We start from the raw sequence: 18,117 nt of genomic DNA, 5'->3' as shown, positions 1-18,117 counted from the left end.
AGCCGCTAGGTGGAGTGCGTCACAAGTTAGAGAGCGACTGTGAGAAAAGCTCGTGGTTTGGTCCTACAGGGCCACCGTAGTTACGTATGGCGTAGCCGGCGCGTACATTTCAGTCTTGTTCATGAATGCTAAGCTAACGTCAATTTTTATTTTAAGAAGGAAAAGCGATTTCTGTTTTAATGGAGAGCATAAATGCTAAGTACGTGTCCCAGAAAATCAGCAAGACGCGATGGCGGCCAGTATCGCACTCGTCTTTGCAGCAACCAGATATTTTTGCGACTGGCTCGTGGGACAACGAGGTGAGCAAGTTGGCACTTCATATTTACGTTGGATGAGAATGAGCCCACGTCGCGCCAAACTTCTTTGAAAAATGACACAGTTCTACATATTTTGCTTGTTGGAGGACTTACGCACTTTGTGTCCATTAGAGTAACATGACACTAACTTTACTGTGTAGTTTTCACGACATGAGCATGTTAAATTTGTATCTGAGATGTGACTTACGGTAAAGTAACAACGTTGTTTTCATGCTTAAAGGCAGCTAACCTGGATTGTTGCTGTGTTTGCTAAATTTCCTTGAGAGAAAGTAAAATAATGACCGACTCTGGTCAGTTTCAGCATTGCAATGACAACATTTGTTGGAATTCTGCTTAATTACCCGTAATGTTTGTCTCTTACAGCTCAACAAGATTTCATTTTGGTCCATTGGGAGTCATGGAGGTTCTGCTATGGAAGATGGATTTGAAGGAGACCCGCAGCTTTTATGTGAACACAAGCACGATGGAGATGTCCTCGACCTTCAGGTAAGACACCTGATGCAATGTGAAGCTAATTGACAAACCTATAGTGGTTGCAGTGTTGTAAAAATTAAACTGGGATTATTTGGCTTTTCACTGAACTACAGTCACTACTTGATAGCATTTATTGTCGACTTTGATTTGGACTTGGTCTGACTTAAACAAACAAGGCTATGTTCTTACAAAAGATAACTGTATGAATTTGTCACTGTTGAGAAATACATGAATGCAGTTTACCAGGATAAAAGGATTTTTAAAAATGTACTGTACATTAATGTGGCATCTATATTGACTCTAATACGTGTGCTTTAGAGGAATACCTCCAACAACCAGGCCCAATTTGTTTCTGTTATTTATTTACAGTTTTTGGACCAAGACAGAATCGTCACAGCATCATCGACGGGAGCAGTCACTGTCTTCCGCCATCACCAAAACAGTCAGGTACCATCAGGTTTTACATACAGTGTGTTTACACAGATCTAGTTTATGTACAAGGTCATCATAACTACTCTACAAACTACAAGCATCCACATCACAGGTAGAGACATTCCTATCATTGTTCTACTAAGTGAAAATGCAATTTTTGATTGAAACTTAGGCAATATAAATGAAAAATAACTAAGAATGTGGTGGGAAAATACAGTTATGGATGTCACATGTTTAGGGTGACTCCTGTGCGAGACAAATGTATACGAAATTTTCACTGGCTGCACTGGTGCGACCAACTTTCTCATTTGTTCACACCTTCCCACTTTGTCACAGGCAAAGCACATCACTTGCTGAACATTTTCTTATCGGTAGACACTCCAATTACTTTACTGATGTTCCCTAAATGGCCCACATTGCAGGCTGTGGTAGCTGCTGCTTGGTGGCTGCAGTGCTCAGACCGGTGTGTGACAAAAAAAATGTTCTGAAAAGAGTAAACTAGTGCATTCTAGTGTCAGATTTGTCCAAGATCAACCAAGTGTTTTTTTTTCTACATGCAGTCTTTTCTATGAGCAGAAAAAACCGCTCATGTAGGTGTGCTCCACTTTTCACGAGAAGACGGCATTTTTAAGCGTAAATACCGCAGTATGCTGAAGTTATAAAAGTGCTGCTTTCCACCACTGTGTTTAACACAGCAGCGGTCTACGATTACAGCAACACTAACACAACTTAATAATCATCATGCACTTGCACCAATGGGACCACTTGAACTCTTAACTCGCACACTCTCAAAAAAATGTCGCAAGAGCAACCTTTTTGGCCGCAGTCTGGAGCCCTGCTCGTTTTGTTGTATGACAACAGAAACAGAAAAATAAGTAAGTGAGAACAGCTCTATTGGGGATTCATTTGCATTAAAATACAGCATATGTGAGCACAGAGAGCAGGAGCACAGCAAACAACAGCAGTAAAGGGCCAATAGTGACTGAGTCACCCACCCAGTCTTTGTTTATTGGCTTCAAATCAAGCTTAAAGAGTCCATATCATGCTTATTTACAGGTTAGTGATTTTATTTTTGTGATCTACCAGAATATGTTCATATGCTTTATGTTTAGAAAACTATATATAAGCAACATACAATATATATCTCTAATAGCAGACATAGCTGCAGCACCCCTGCTCAGCCTTTGTCTGAAGTACTCTGTTCAAGCTCCTGTGTCTTTAAGGTCCCTTTGAAAAGCTCAGTCTACTGCCATTGTTTTTTAATTACATTTTTTTCTGTTTGTTTGACAACTTTTGGTTTTCCAGTCCAAATGTAGAAACTGAATAAAAATCTTACTGGTATGTGCAGCTGGGAAGCCATCTAGTTGTGGGAGAGCTAAAGGAAAGGCAGTTGAAAGTCTATAAAACACACCAAAACACAATCAAAACACATTTTCACAATATGTGACCTTTAACTAAGGACAGCACCTGATCTGTGACTGGCTGCGATACAAATATGATGCAGTTCAAGGAAGGGAATGTTAGACGAACTGTGCAGTGAGATATGCAGCATACTTGTGGTTGAATTTCTTGCGTCTCCTTTCTGTTGACTGCAGACAGTATCAGTTGTTCAGCACTGGACAAGAGCGCATCGTTATCCTTGTGACAACGCTCCATGCACTGGTGTTGTATGCAGCAGTCCTGAAATTGTTACAGTCGGTGAAGATGGCAGGATCATCGTCTTCAGAGCCGACCAGGAGGGAGTGATTCGAGTCATAGGTGAGATTAAGATTACGCTGCAGTAGCCAGACCGTCATGTTAAAATGCAGACAGAATTAGTTTTTTAGCACGAGATAGCATTTTCCACTCGCGAACTAAGTTGACACTAACTTGTTTATTGAACTGTTTAACCTTTGCTAGAGAATGCGGACAGCAGCACAATTCATGCTGTGACTTACCTGAGGACAACAGAGATTTTGACAGTAAACTCCATCGGCCAACTCAAGCTGTGGGATATCAGGCAACAAAGCAACTCACCTTCCCAGATTCTCTCCCTGTAAGATCTGTTTTTAAAAAAAAATAAATTCTGGTTTGAGAGCGTGATTCTTTCTTTGGCGTTTTTTTTAAGTTTTTCTATTTGTTTTCACAAGGTCAGGGGATAGAGTTCCTTTGCACTGTGTGGACAGACATCCAAACCAACAGCACATTGTGGCGACAGGAGGCCAGGATGGCATGCTGTGTGTCTGGGATGTGAGACAAGGCAACGCGCCCTTCTCACTTATGGAGGCACACTCTGCTGAAAGTAAGATTCATTGTGGCCAGATAAATGAATTTACCCATACGACAATAAAAAGTTAATTTCAGAGATGTCATGCATGCACATAATTCTTACTATGTTTTATATATGTTTTTCCTTGCATTTCTGGACAGTGTGGGAAGTCCACTTTCACCCAACCAACCCGGATCATCTGTTCACGTGTTCAGAGGATGGCTCACTGCTGCACTGGGAGACTTCCTCACATTCAGACATGCCCTCCTTCTTACAAGGCAAGTCAAATTAAGGATGATGACATGATGTTTTTACAGACTTTTCTGCTGCTGCTGGTAAATTCGACCAGTATTGAACCTTTTAGAAAGTTTTAGTCATTTCTGCTACAACAAAGATGCACTGTGAAAGCCATTGGTGTTGTAATCCAGAAGATTTTAAGGTTAGATTTTACCATCGTATAACTACAATGTTCACCCGTTATGTAGTGTAAGCATTATAGGTTAGAGTGAAAATGGTGTGCAGGTGTGTTGTTATTTACCAATGTTCTCTTCATTAATTGTGCAGCTCTATAAATGACATGTTCCTTTTTTGCAATCAAATCTTCCTTTTCATTGTTTCTCTCCTGTTCCAGGCTCACTTTGCTGTGAGCCACGAACACATGGAACCTGCACACCAGCAAACTCACAATACGGTGTCAATGCTCAAACGGCGTATTTTGCATCCTGAATTTTATTCAAGTATTTTCATTTCTAGCTGTTAACAATGACTTCTGGCTTCCCAAATTCTAAACCAGTCACCAAATTTTATCGGCAAACAGCTGCAGCAAGCATCGATAACCATACATGACATCACAATGAACTTAGTCATAGGATGTGTGTATGTTTAATGTCTTTACCTGCTATCTGTTGCTTATTAGACAAACTGACAGTCAGCCAAGATCTAAAAGATGGCATATTGACATGCTAGGAAAGCTACAATCAGTATACAACAGTACAGCTGTCATAATGAACTTCTAATTTAATAATTAATTTTATTGTATTCTCAGGTGGCAGGAACAGCAGCATAATGTCTCGCAGTGCGATGGCCCCAGCTGGAGGGAATCAGTCCCTCATCAGCGCCTGGCTCAGTGGAGACTCCAGTAAAGGCCGTCTGGAGACGAGTCACATGCTGCCCAGCCAGACGCTGTCCGTCAACAGCTTGGATGTACTTGGACAGTGTCTTGTCTGTGGGACTGACGGAGAGGCTATTTTTGTCAACAGACAGGTTTCAGTTTAAAAGGGTTTTTGGTGCAATGCACAAGATGTGGATGAAGATGTTTATTGATGTCAGTTTCATTCACAACAGAAGATTTATTGTGTCTTTGAATCATACAGGATGCCCAAAATGCTGTATGTTAAGACGTTTGGCGTTACTTGTGTCTGACACAATGCTTCATTCGTAAGTTGCAGTTGTAGTAATGGATCATCATGGATCAAGCGTTTTTGTAAATCATTCCAGGCAGAGTTCTTCAGTTTAACAGTCGTTTTGTACAAAAGACATATAAAACTGTTTTTTTTTCTTTTCCTAAAAATAAAAAAATATATGAATATCTCAAGACTCTGTTGACTGATTTGTTGAAACAGAAATTCAAAGTTGACCATCGCAGGCTGAAACAACAACACCAGCACTACTTGAGCCCTTAGTGAAGTTAAAATACTGCAGATGCTGTAAATAAAACATTAAACCTTTACCTGGTCGGATCAGTGGTGTTGATTAGATATGAGTAAATAAAGTAATAAGTAAATTATTTACAGGTAAATAAATGGTGCAGGTGTGAAGTGAAGGCTGAAAAGTTCTACAAACAGCATCTGAGTAACTTGTGTGAAGTTTCCCAGGCTTTACTTAATGATTATCCCAGTGGGACTTCTGGTGTTTCTTTTAAAATCAAAGCTCTAACATGATAACATTTTGAGAGATCAGTTATGTTTGCATCCTTAGTCACTGGTTTTGATTGTGTCTTGAGATTCTCCTAAAATTTAAAATAAAATAAAAAAAAAAAACATTTTTGAAAACTGTTTTATGTGCCTGCACTGTTGTTTGCACATTTGTATTTACATTTTACATATGATCTTTATCATTTATGTCAAATGTACAAAACAATGATTTTCAGGTGACTTTTTTACATCAAGAACAATAAATAAAATGAAGAGAAAGTGTTAGAATGTATCTACTGTGTTTATCTCTACTATGTTTTTTAATTAATTGAATTTACCTTCTTTAAATATTAAGGAGTAAAACCCTGCTGAACTATCAAAAATACAAATTAACTTGAAAAGAAACGTCCTTATATATAATCTGGATATTTGTATTTCCTTTATAATTACATGCAGTGTTTATACTGTTAATACTACTTATATTGTTTATATCTTCCATTCATTACATTCATATTGTCTTTAAAGTTTGTTTTTTTTCATATAGAATTTCACATTGCATTGCACTTTTACTGTTTCTTTTGCAATTCTGGTTAGATAATAAACTGCATTCCGTTGCAATAGTACTTCTAGTCTGTGTATTGACAATAAAGTTAAGTGTAATCTAGTCTAAATTCTGTATTAAGGCTAAGTCCCTGCAGTATCAATTATACATAGTTTTTAAATCAGAGTTATTAAAATGTTTACAGTATGAATTGCACATGAAAAGCCAAACGAATCCAGGGATTCCCAATATTTTCCTTTGATCTAAATTAATTCTAAATAATGGACAGATTTTTGTTTTATTGTTGAAGCTGCAGTCACCGGAAGTGATTGTTGTCGGTTTGTTTTCTACCTTGACGCTGTTGTACTTGTCATTCAGACATCCCAGGAATTCAACACGACTAGGAACCAGCCAGCACGGCACAACAAGGGCATTTTTGACTTAAAACCGCGTCTTTGTCGCCGAGAAAGGTCAAGCAACCATCGTTAGTTGCTAAAATAGGAAAAGTGTCGAGGAAAGTGGCAGCTACAGCCGCTGGTAAGTTGTCCAACTCAGCTAGCTGTTGCCAGTTGTGTTCTCGGAGCTAGCAGGCTAATTCGCAACCTGTTGTTGAATTAGCCTAGCAGCAAATGGATGCCTTTAACACACAGGCCGCGGAGGCTCTGCTGCGCCGTCTCGTTTTATGGAAACTAGAATTGTGTTAACTACAGTGTGCAAGTCGTGGGTGGCTAAGTAGTGGAAGTATCTCGGCGAACATGACAAACACTTTTAGCATGTACTGTTACCATTCCCTACTAAAGGGAATTAGCATTAAAGTAGCGCTCTGTTAGCGTACAATGCTAACGACGCTAACAAGTGGAAGAGGTCTTGATTTGTGCAAGGATACTGTTTCTTTTGAGGCAGGTTTCGTTCATTTTAATTTTCGTACAACGGGTTGAACTTAAAATGAAATGGCAGATCAAGTGAAATTAAACTTTTTTTTCAGTGAATGGCTCATATTACCACGTTAAGTACTAAATAATCTAACGTGTATCTGTTTATTACTACTCGTTCAGTCTCATTTGCCCTGTCGGATAACATGACAGCTACACTGGTAGTACAACTGACATTGGTTTTTCCTATTTGTTTTTTTTTTCTCAGGAGGAGCATGCAGATGTGAGGTCAGACATCGGATACCCTTGCTATCCTTGCAACCCTGGACTGGTGACATCCTCTTCATTCCCTTCGTTGTCATCATACATGCTCTTACATGAAGAGAGGAGAGAAACCCGAAGGATACAGACAGATGAGACCCAAAACATTCCCCGCCAGCAACTACAGCGGCAACAGCCAACAAATGCTGCAGGAAATACGGAACAGCTTACGTAACTTGTCCAAGCCCTCTGACCCACCTAAAGTGGACATTAGTGGACCTGGAAAAATGCATCCTGAGGATCAAAGGCAACAGGGGCGTTGCAGCAACCCCAAAAATCCCCACCATAAGGTCTTACAGGAGATCCGCAAGTCCCTGTTGCCTTTTGCCAATGAGCCCAGCGCTTCAGGCTCTGATGGTAACAAACACATGCTGCTGGAACCCCCTGCGTTTGAGGAGGTGAGATGAGTGTGATACTGGTTGTTGTGAAGGATTGTGGAATAATGTCATTCTATGCATATCTCTGTAATAGAGCATAATAACTTGGTGCCCTTTGTTTACCGGAGAATTATGTGGAAAATGAAAGGTATGCAAAGTGGAATGGCAAGCTTGTACAGTTGACAATACCAAAGTAGTTTCTGAGTTGGCAGTTGCCACTTGTTTTGCGTGTGTGTGTGCAGTCCAGGTATGAACAGGTGGAACAGTATGCAGCGCTGTTGTGTTCAGCTGTAACAAATAATTCTACAATTTGTGTTGGACAGGAATTTCAGAGCTGCAGCAAGTGGTTGATTAGAAGTTTGACTCTTCTGATCACTGACTAATTGTACTAAAGTAGTATTTTAAGTAAAATCGTCCACCTCTCTAATTTTCAAGGCTAGTCTTATTTTGTACAAGGTTACACCTCAGACTCTTTAAATGACTTGTTTAGCAAAAAATAAATAAATAAAATGTTTATTAAATGTAATTACAGCTCAATTGCATCTAATCCCACTTTGATTGCCCAAACTCTAAATGTCGGTTGTGTTACTTTTGCCTCTTAAGCCAAGCAGCAGTCGTGGTGTTGGGATGATTATAGACTACACGGGTAAGGTGAGCTACCAAGACTCAATGAGGGAACAGATGGCTGTTGCCAACCCCAACACTACAGGCCTGAAAGCCCCAGGTATGTAAACAGTCCACTGGGATTAACTAGTGGTTCTCCTCTTTTATCATCCATCCAGACCTGTTCATTCAACCTTGATATTGTTTGCAGGATTTGGGACATTTGCTTAAAGAAATAACAATAGGTGGTTACAAAGAGTATGAGTCACTGCATCAGTTAGTAGAAAAAGTTGAGTAGAGGGTTTTGATTTTCATTTACAATGTCAGTAATGGTCCACACAAGGAAAATGTTGTATCTGTTTATTAACAACAGATGTTATTTTCTCTAATTACAAATGTTATGGTATTGCAAAAACAAATACCAGAACATTCTAAATTCATAGGTATTTACAATAAGCAGTGTTATTCACCTCTTGTCGTCATTCCAAATAACTTTGTGTATACCAAAATTAATTGCTGATTCTTGGATTTTTTTCAATCTAATAGAAATAATTTTACATGGGCATTGGTTTTAATTATGTCAGCTGTAAGGTGCTACAAGTTATTTTTCATCCCTTCTTCCCTTCAGCTTGATTGTGTTTTTTTGTTGTTTCCGTAGGAGCTTCTCATATCCAGCAGGCTGTGCTGAGGAGGCCAAGCTGGAAAGGCTCTAAGGAGTCTCTGGCTCCACGACACGGTCCTCTCATGGTGGATGGAATGATGTACCGCTCAGACAGTCCTGGACCGCCTCCTGCCTTCCCACAGGGCCACCCTGCTAACAGCCAGAGAGTTAACCCTCCGCTGCCTCCTCAGGTTCGCAGTGTCACACCTCCACCAAACCGTGTTCCCATGCCTCCTGCATCATCCTGGGACAGCAACCCATCAACCAAGCGGTACTCTGGAAACATGGATTACCTTGTGCCCCGCATCTCTCCAGTACCCCAGGGGGCCTGGCCTGATGGGTACCCGACTGCACCACCTCAGAATCAGCGTGGGATCAGCCCAGTACCTGTCGGCCACCAGCCCATCATAATGCAAAGCCCTGGGGGGAGTAAGTTCACTTTCCCTTCTAGCTGGTCTCAGAATGGCTCTCCCCAGCCTGACTACATGGCAGGAGGCAGTAGACAGCCCCCTCCCCCCTACCCGGTCAACCAGAGCAGCCGACACAGTCCCACTGATCAGCAGATGCAGGCAGGTGGACCTGCATCGTCTCCTTCATATGTCAACGGTGGCAACATTCCTCAGTCCATGATGGTTCCCAACCGGAACAGTCACAACCTCGACATGTACAGTATCGGTCCTCCTCAGCCCTGGTCCCAGGCTCCTCTGGCCTCGAACCAACCCCAGTCTTCTTCTGGCAACAGCAGCAACCAGGATCTGTCCCCGTCATGGCAGCACAACAAGCCTGTCCGCTCTAATTCTTTCAACAACCACCAGCTGAACAGTAGACCTGCTCACCCAGCCAGCTCCCAGCCCTCTGCTACCACTGTCACTGCCATCACACAGGCTCCTATCCTGCAGCCAGTCAAAAGCATGCGTGTCCAGAAACCTGAACTACACACTGCTGTCGCTCCCACACACCCTCCGTGGCTGCAGCAGGTACCTCCATCTACAGCTGCACCTGCCTACCCAGAACCCTCAGCTGCTGTCCCTCAGATCCCTGTTGTAGCAGAGGTTCCCAGCTACCAGGGGCCCCCTCCACCCTACCCTAAGCACCTCCTCCAGCAGCAGGCGGCCCCCTGCCCCCCAGCATACGATGCAGGGGCCAATAAGCTTGGCACAGGTAGAGAGGAGCCTGCTGAAGAGGAGAGCAGCAGCGGTGAAAACACAAGAGACAAGACATCAGAAAGTCCTGAGAGCACTGTACCAACAGAGAAGGAGAAGAAGCAAATCACAACATCACCTGTTCCTGTCCGCCGCAACAAGAAAGACGAAGAGCGGAGGGGCGAGTCCGGAAGAGTTAATCTGTATTCTCCCCAGGCCTTTAAGTTCTTCATGGAACAGCATGTAGAGAACATCCTGAAGAACCATCAGCAGCGGATTCGAAGGAGGAAGCAGCTGGAAAATGAGATGCAAAGGGTGAGAAAGAATTTTCTGACCACTTTTAAATGACTTTCCTTCATGTTTTGCTATTTTCCAAACTTTACTATCTTGTCATCACTATGCTATCTGACTTTGGTCTTTTTCATGCTGTTCTGTTTATTCTTAGCTGTTCTTTCTTTTTCTCTCCTTGCTGTCACTAACAGCTGATCTAAAAGGTAAAGGTATATCTGCTGTCTTGTGACACAAAACAGTCCACACACATAAGCCATTCAAGTAAGGTGGTGCTGAGAGACTGATGTTTGTATTTTATATGTACTGCATCTTCTGATGAAAGCATGTTGGATGCATGCCACTCCATGACCTCCATCTTACTGATCCTGACACTGTTTCTGTATTTTTTATTTATTTTTTAATAATGTGGTGATTAACACTTCAGGAAGATATTGTATGTTTGCGTCTGCAGTAAATTTTTAAAATGCATTTTGCACTGGTTTCCTTAATTTCCTTAATAGTTTTCATTTGTTTCTCTCAATGGCATTCATTTCTAACCAGGAGTAGATGTGTGTGTTTTTTATTGGATTATTTGGCTGTTGTATGTTGGATATGACAGCTGACTTTTGACTTTCTGCTGTGTTCAGGTGGGTTTGTCTTCAGAAGCCCAAGAGCAAATGCGTATGATGCTCTGTCAGAAGGAATCTAACTACATCCGGCTAAAGCGGGCCAAGATGGATAAGTCCATGTTCAAACGAATCAAGACGCTTGGCATTGGAGCCTTCGGTGAGGTGTGCTTGGCCAGGAAAGAGGACACGGGAGCACTGTACGCCATGAAGACGCTCCGCAAGAAGGACGTGCTGCTGAGAAACCAGGTGGCTCACGTCAAGGCTGAGAGGGACATACTGGCTGAGGCCGATAACGAGTGGGTGGTGCGCCTCTACTATTCATTCCAAGACAAGGACAACCTGTACTTTGTTATGGAGTACATCCCTGGAGGGGACATGATGAGCCTTCTTATTCGACTCGGCATCTTTAAAGAAGAGCTGGCCCAGTTTTACATTGCAGAGCTCACCTGCGCTGTAGAGAGCGTTCACAAGATGGGCTTCATCCACCGAGACATCAAGCCTGACAACATCCTCATAGACCGAGATGGACACATAAAGCTGACCGACTTTGGTCTTTGCACTGGCTTCCGCTGGACCCATGACTCCAAGTATTACCAGAGTGGTGGGTATTAAGTTTTTATTAATTAAAGGTTTATCTGTAGTAATAACTTTACCTTGTAATCTACGGTATGTATCACAAATTGTCAAATAAGAATGGGCTAAGTTAAAAAAAACTACATTCTCATTACCGTCACATTTTAATGACATTATTACATTAATTATAATTATTAATTGTTATTAGATGTAGAACATTGCTACATGGCAGCAACAAGCTAGTTATTTTAAGGTCAGCTCGTCTATATATGATATATAAATAATATTATTGTAAATAAAAAAAAATAAAAAAAACATAAGTAAAGTACACATACATGAGTTGACATCTTGCTTGGTGTTTCTTAACCATTTATAACCCAAAGACATTCGGCTTACTGCCACAGAGTACTTAGAAAGTCAGCAAATGTACATATTGTGAAGCTGGAATAACTGAATTTGCAGGATTTTTAATTTAGAAACGACAGCTGATCAGTTTCTTATTTAAGCTATTGCAATTGTCGTGCTCTGACTTTCTCCTGACAACATAAACACTGTGACTTAAAGGCACCGTGTGATCTCTTTCCAGGGGACCACGTGAGGCAGGACAGCATGGACTTCAGTAAGGAATGGGAAGATCCAGCCAACTGCCGCTGTACAGACCGCCTGAAGCCTCTGGAGAGGAGAAAGGCCCGACAGCACCAGCGCTGTTTGGCCCACTCACTTGTGGGGACACCCAACTATATAGCACCAGAAGTGCTGCTCAGAACAGGTACAGTGGACCAGAGCTAGAGGAGTTTGATGTGAAAGTAAATGTTCGTCTTCATTTGTGTTCTTTTTACATTGGATTGTCCATGTTTCACTTGTGGCACTATGTTTGTCAGGAATCTACTGACAAGCAGTGGGTTCAGATTTGAGGTGTTGACTTTTTGGCGTAGCCTTTAGCATGTACGTTTTAAAAATCTGATTTTTGCTCATGTGCAGCACCAGTATTACATTTTGTAGGATGTACATAATTTATTTTGTAAAAGTTTCCAAGCCAAGTGTATCTGCACCAAAGTCATAATTTTTCCATTTCCATAATTCTTTTCTTTTTTGCTTCAGTCACTGTTGGCCTATTTGTTAATACAACATAAAGTTCTGCACCTCTATGGAAACTGCACAACCACGGCTAGAAGTAGAGAACTCAAAAATATATTCAGTGCAGTTAAAGTGCCATTAGGAACATACATTTAAGAAAACCTGGACTCAACATGTATGACATTTTTCCCAAGTGCCCACAGGTGTAAAAATGATGGGAAAGAAATGGTAGCTTCTTCTCAGATATTGTATTACTGACATGTACAATTTGTTTCCACACTTGTCTCCTACCTGCACTGAGTAAACGCAGCCTGCAGTTCAACCCAGTTCAGTCAAATTGCTTCATGTTAGAGAAGCTGAATTTTCCTTTTAAAAAAAGATTTTAAATTACCTGCAGATTACTGTACTATTGACCTACATATGAATTCTTCCTTTAGCTGCAGTGAGACATTGTAAGCTACATCTGACACATAACTGACATTTGTATTTTTTGTCATTATGCAAAACAATAAAATTAAGATTAAGAAGTGAGCACCATTTGAACAGATGTCTTAACCAAAATAGATTCCCTGCGCTCCTAAGAGAAGTTTACAGTATGTTTAGTAAAATATTTTCTGTAATCTTCTGCAGGATACACCCAACTCTGTGATTGGTGGAGTGTTGGTGTCATCTTGTATGAAATGGTTGTTGGACAGCCTCCCTTCTTAGCGACCACACCCCTGGAGACACAGCTGAAGGTATGTGAGGCACCAGCAGTGAAAGGTTTTGTGTCCGCAGAGTTTATTGTTTCCTCATGTTGTTTGTCTGTTGACATCAGGTGATAAACTGGAAGAGCACGCTGCACATTCCCCCAGCAGCCAAGCTCAGCCCAGAGGCGTCAGACCTCATTGTTAAATTGTGCCGCGGCCCCGAAGACCGCCTCGGAAAGAACGGCGCAGACGAAATCAAAACTCATCCTTTCTTTAAGAGCATCGATTTCTCCAGCGACCTGAGACAGCAGGTGGCGCCCTACATCCCCACCATCGCTCACTCCACAGACACCTCCAACTTTGACCCCGTGGACCCAGACAAACTGTGGAGCAGTGACAGCGACGGCGAGGACAACCACAACGACACCCTGAACTGCTGGTTCCGCAACGGCAAGCATCCTGAGCACGCCTTCTACGAGTTCACCTTCCGGCGCTTCTTCGACGACAACGGTCATCCGTACAGCTGCCCTAAACCTATCGAGTACGAGGGCTACAACGAGGACGAGGCGGACTCGGAGGGCGCGGTGCAGGAGGCAGCCGGTGCAGCGACACAGGGCCGAGACCTGGTCTACGTGTAGCAGCCGAGGCTAGCTGAGCTGCTTGTATATAACAAGTTTTGGAAGGGATTGTGTGTGAAGGGGACGGTACAGCATGTAAATCCTTGAACGTAGGAGTATATGTTTGTAGGAACAGTCAGAACACTCTGCAGCGCACGATCACATTAACTGACAGTAAATTCACACTATAAGTTAAAGGACTAGTTCAACATTTGCTTTCTTGACAAGAGACAGATCATAGGATTAAAGATATAGCTCTAAATATGAAGCTAGCTGGCAATAGCTTTGCATAGCTTAATATAAACACTAGGGAAGGTACCCTGCCTTGGTCCAAGGATAAGAAATCTGCCTGTTTACGCCACTCAGGCCAGAGCTATACTTTTTATTAATTGGATAGTACTCAAGGATCCATGTGACGTAAATGTCATCGTCTCTTTTAGCCCATGAGTCTGTGCAAACCCCTCTGTGGATGTTTGCATGCAGCCCACAATTCGTGTCCACATACAACTACACCACAGTGTGTATGTATGATTGGATGTGAGTCCCGTCAGCTGACAAGAGAGCAGGAGAATAACAACTACACGTTTGTGGTGTCTGCAGCTGTCCGTGTTTGAGTATAATCAGGACTTAAGGCTGACTAATTAACATGTCTGGGGCACTGAAAAACCTGAAAGATGTTATCCTTCTTCTTATATATGACAAAGAAAGGCATCAGAAACCTCACATCTGAAAAGTTGGATCCAAACTTTCTTGAAATATTCTTGCCAAATAGTTTTGCGTGTGTTGACTACTTCTCATTACGACTCTAGTTATGTCTCGTGTCTTAGAGGCAGCTGCCCAAATACTTAACAAGAGGGGGGCCACATTTGTGAGGCCATTCTACTGTTAAACTTTGACTTTTATAAAAGCTTGAAGCTTCTTAAATTTGTCCCTATAATAAACACCTGCAGATGCTTATTTTGCAACCAGAGCACATACAAATCTTCAGTGAAATGTAAAATGTAGTGCTTTAAAGTCTTTGCATTTTAGCATAAAACAGTAGCCATTTGATTTTTGGGTACATCATCAGGTTTCCAGCCAACACTTCCAGCTTTGTACCTATCAAACAAAGCAGATCTGACATGTTAACTAGTGAGCTTTAGAGATGCTGCTGGGTGGATGTTCTTACCTTTGGACAGAATCAGGTCTTCTGTTTCCCATATTCGTGCTAAGCTAAGCTGACCAGATGCTGTCTGTGGCCTCTGTCGATCTACTTCTCTAGATCCCTTCGTGTTTTCCAGAAGTGTTGTACTTTTAATTTGTGAGAGGTGACACTGTATGATGTGTGCTGCCTGAAAACCCTAAAAGGAACAGAAAGCAGGAAAAAGCTGAATCAGGGTGCTCTCATTGACGACTTATCGCAAAACCCCCTTAAAGCCTTAATTTATTTAAGAAATTGTAACAGGTAGTGTAGCTGCTGTTTGAGTGTGGGAATCTTTTGTTGTTGGAATTACTTTTATTGGTAAGAATTGTCTTAATTTATATTTTAATGTCTGTTGCAATGGGGATTTAGTGACTCATAGAAATGTGCAGGGATACGTTGCTCTAATTATTCATTGCTGTGCCTTTTTGATTCTTTTTTTTTTTTTTAATTGTATCTTTCACCAAATATAAAGAGGGTTAATAATCAGACTGGCATTTTAAATGAGAGTAGAAGTAGGTGATTGAACTACAGTAGGTTGTTATATTTTTCTAATTTATACCTAAAATGTATTTATAAATTAAGTTGTATACAGTGGATGTAAATATATTTTTTTCTTCCCTGTCGGCTGATTTTTTTTTTTTGTTCTTCTCTCTGGGCAGGCCCTCGTCAGTGTCCACTGCTGCTGCCTTCTGTCAATATGTACTTTTTAACATTAATCACAAGACTCTGAATAGATCTAAGGCCTTCTGTTGAACTTTCATTGCCATTCAATGCTCGTCTCTCAACCAAAGCACTAAACAGGTGGGGTTTTTTGACCCCCCCTTTTTTTTTTGCAATAACCCACATTTAGAAAGCAACTATCACAACGCTATGAACATAATTTTTTGTGGTATTATGTTACACAATCACCCAGAAATGCCTTCCTTTTTGGCACCCGATCATCTTCTAAACTTCACACGGTGACCTGAGGAAACACTACAGCCCACTGTCAAAGTTGACCTTTTTGTGCTGCCGTATTGAAAATAAAGAGAAACTGGACTCTTTTCTTGACATATCATGATGATTTTGTAACCCGCTGTACTTCTGTTTGTGTAGGAAAGATCTCTGAATGTAGTTGTTATGAACTTAATGGTGACCACTGTCATTCTGCACTGGTTTTGTGTTTTCATTGTGTGAGAATTTTATTTTTGTGTACATTATTGCTCTGGGAGGTTTGGGAACAGGGAAGAGGGTGATAAATAAAGAATGTAAAGAACAACACATGTTTTTACATGCACACCAACCCTGATGTATTTTCATTAGTGTGGATTAGTAACGGACTGCTTAACTGGTTATTTAAATTTCAGCTACATATTTTCATTATCAATTAAGCTGCTGATCTAAAATTGTATATATTTAATATTTAAGTGTAGCCCTGTGATGGACTGGCGACCTGTCCAGGTTGTCCCCTGCCTTCGCCTTTAGTCGGCTGGGATAGACTCCCAAGCCCCCGCGACCCTAGTGAGGATTAAGCGGTGTATGGATAACGGATGGATGGATTAGGATACATGACATTAACAATTCAAAGCATCACATTTTTCCAATCATCTGTAATTGCTCCAGAGATTACGTTAATGTTGGCAGGTTTACAAGCTCTGGTATTAAATGATCCTGGAAGCAGAAACTCATGTAATCAACTTCTATAGATAACAAATATATGCAAATATGGTAAAAGGTATATTTTCATCTCCACTTAATATGCTCCCTAGCTTCAGCCTCCACTCATAACTACATATTGTTGCCCTGAATAAATAAACTTTTCCTACAGGCAGTTGAACATATAACAACACCTCAATCTTAGACCTTACCACTGACAATCATGTATTATAGTTATTAGTGTCTTTTTGATAAGGCATAATTTATAAAACTTGATTAATGGCTAATAAGTCATTTACTGATAATTAATAGATCACCTGTGAGGAATTAATATGAATTCCTGTTAGCATCTAGTCAACTTATTATGAATAGTTATACACAAGTCTACAGCTATAAAAGTTACTAAAGCCTTATTTGGTGGATTTTGTTGCCCAGAAATGGTCAGTCATCATTAGTAAGAAAATGCAATCATTCCTTGATAAACCTAAATGTGATGGTTTTTATCAGCTCATACCACCAGAGGGCGCCAGACTAAACCATGACAACAATGCAGCTAAAATACATGATATAAAAATACTATACAAATGTTGACAGTGCATTATTTTGAAAGTCTATCAAAAAATATTTTTTTCCTATGTGCCAGCACTAACAGCACATTAGAGTTTTATTTATTTATTTATCTATTAATACATGGGTTTTATTATGCGTGTACAGTTAAAAGATTGAGTGGTGTTGGCCTGATTGTGGATAATCTTACATAGAATTCAGGTCAAAACATAACTGGTGTGCAATTTGGATCCATTGAGGAAAATTTTAGATATGTCTCATGCAAAAACATTGTGCTGGTGTCTTACATTTTGTCAATTCTGTTAAATACTGCATTGCTTCAGTTGTAGATGAGAAGTTATTCATCTTTACATCAATACATAATTCATACATGCTTGAAAATGTATCTCGAAACTCATCTGTTTAGGTCTACTTAGTAACTGGGTGGGATACATTATGTATTTCTAATCTTAAAAAATGTTGACATTTGTAATAGTTTTAATTTAATGATGGTTGATGAGCTTAGTGATGTTTTTTTTCTTCTTCTTTCATATCATATCACTGACAGTGTACTAACACTGACGGCTAGACACAAACAGGTGTAACTACACTGTTGCTGGCTGCTTTCCATGGATGTCAGCCAGCTCCAAGGCTCTAAAATCCTACATGCTGGCGCTCCGACTTGGCTTAAACAAAGCAGCCATCATTAGTGCCGTTAGTTACACCTGTGCTTTTGCAGGATGTTAAATACCTGCACTGAAAAGATTAATTTTCATTATCTTTGACCAGTTCCACCTGCAGAGGCCAGCCATAGGCCAAAAAGCACGAGTAAGCTCTACACTGTTTCTATATGGTAGCTTTTCTTGAGTTGTGTGCGTCTTCTGCAGGTCAAACTTTCCACATCTTGAGCGTCGGGCTGATGAAAAACACTGGTTATAAAATCTGACATGAACGGAGACATCAAACTACACACAGCACATGATTGAGGACAAACAAG

At 40.9% G+C, this 18,117-nt stretch overlaps 2 protein-coding genes across 2 annotated transcripts; both read left to right on the top strand.

Moving 5' to 3' along the window:
• Window positions 1-113: 113 nt before the first annotated feature.
• Window positions 114-5,065, top strand: nup43 (nucleoporin 43). Its single transcript, XM_008279030.1, has 8 exons — window positions 114-299; window positions 681-803; window positions 1,161-1,238; window positions 2,819-2,981; window positions 3,123-3,258; window positions 3,353-3,504; window positions 3,633-3,749; window positions 4,517-5,065. Exons 1-8 carry the CDS (start codon window positions 180-182, stop codon window positions 4,744-4,746), a joined length of 1,119 nt encoding a protein of 372 aa, XP_008277252.1. The 5' UTR covers window positions 114-179; the 3' UTR covers window positions 4,747-5,065.
• Window positions 5,066-6,337: 1,272 nt separating this feature from the next.
• lats1 (large tumor suppressor kinase 1) lies at window positions 6,338-16,221 on the top strand. The gene is made up of 8 exons (XM_008279029.1): window positions 6,338-6,462; window positions 7,066-7,516; window positions 8,099-8,219; window positions 8,757-10,216; window positions 10,819-11,401; window positions 11,960-12,142; window positions 13,081-13,187; window positions 13,268-16,221. The coding sequence occupies exons 2-8, from the start codon at window positions 7,175-7,177 to the stop codon at window positions 13,775-13,777; spliced, it is 3,306 nt and encodes a 1,101-aa protein (XP_008277251.1). The 5' UTR covers window positions 6,338-6,462; window positions 7,066-7,174; the 3' UTR covers window positions 13,778-16,221.
• The last annotated feature ends 1,896 nt before the right edge of the window (window positions 16,222-18,117 follow it).

Source organism: Stegastes partitus, unplaced genomic scaffold, assembly GCF_000690725.1.
Source record: "Stegastes partitus isolate 25-593 unplaced genomic scaffold, Stegastes_partitus-1.0.2 Scaffold142, whole genome shotgun sequence".
Taxonomy (NCBI): Eukaryota; Metazoa; Chordata; class Actinopteri; family Pomacentridae; genus Stegastes; species Stegastes partitus.
The sequence above is the reverse complement of the archived record's forward strand: the minus strand, read 5'-3'. Positions and strand labels throughout refer to the sequence as shown.

Bases quoted from the DNA above. Each gene is read 5' to 3' on its own strand.
- lats1 (XM_008279029.1), top strand. From the start codon at position 7,175: ATGAAGAGAGGAGAGAAACCCGAAGGATACAGACAGATGAGACCCAAA. The intron at 10,217-10,818 runs GTGAGAAAGAAT...TGCTGTGTTCAG, and splicing joins TGGAAAATGAGATGCAAAGG to GTGGGTTTGTCTTCAGAAGC. The intron at 12,143-13,080 runs GTACAGTGGACC...AATCTTCTGCAG, and splicing joins AGAAGTGCTGCTCAGAACAG to GATACACCCAACTCTGTGAT.
- nup43 (XM_008279030.1), top strand. From the start codon at position 180: ATGGAGAGCATAAATGCTAAGTACGTGTCCCAGAAAATCAGCAAGACG. The intron at 804-1,160 runs GTAAGACACCTG...ATTTATTTACAG, and splicing joins GAGATGTCCTCGACCTTCAG to TTTTTGGACCAAGACAGAAT. The intron at 1,239-2,818 runs GTACCATCAGGT...TGTTGACTGCAG, and splicing joins GCCATCACCAAAACAGTCAG to ACAGTATCAGTTGTTCAGCA.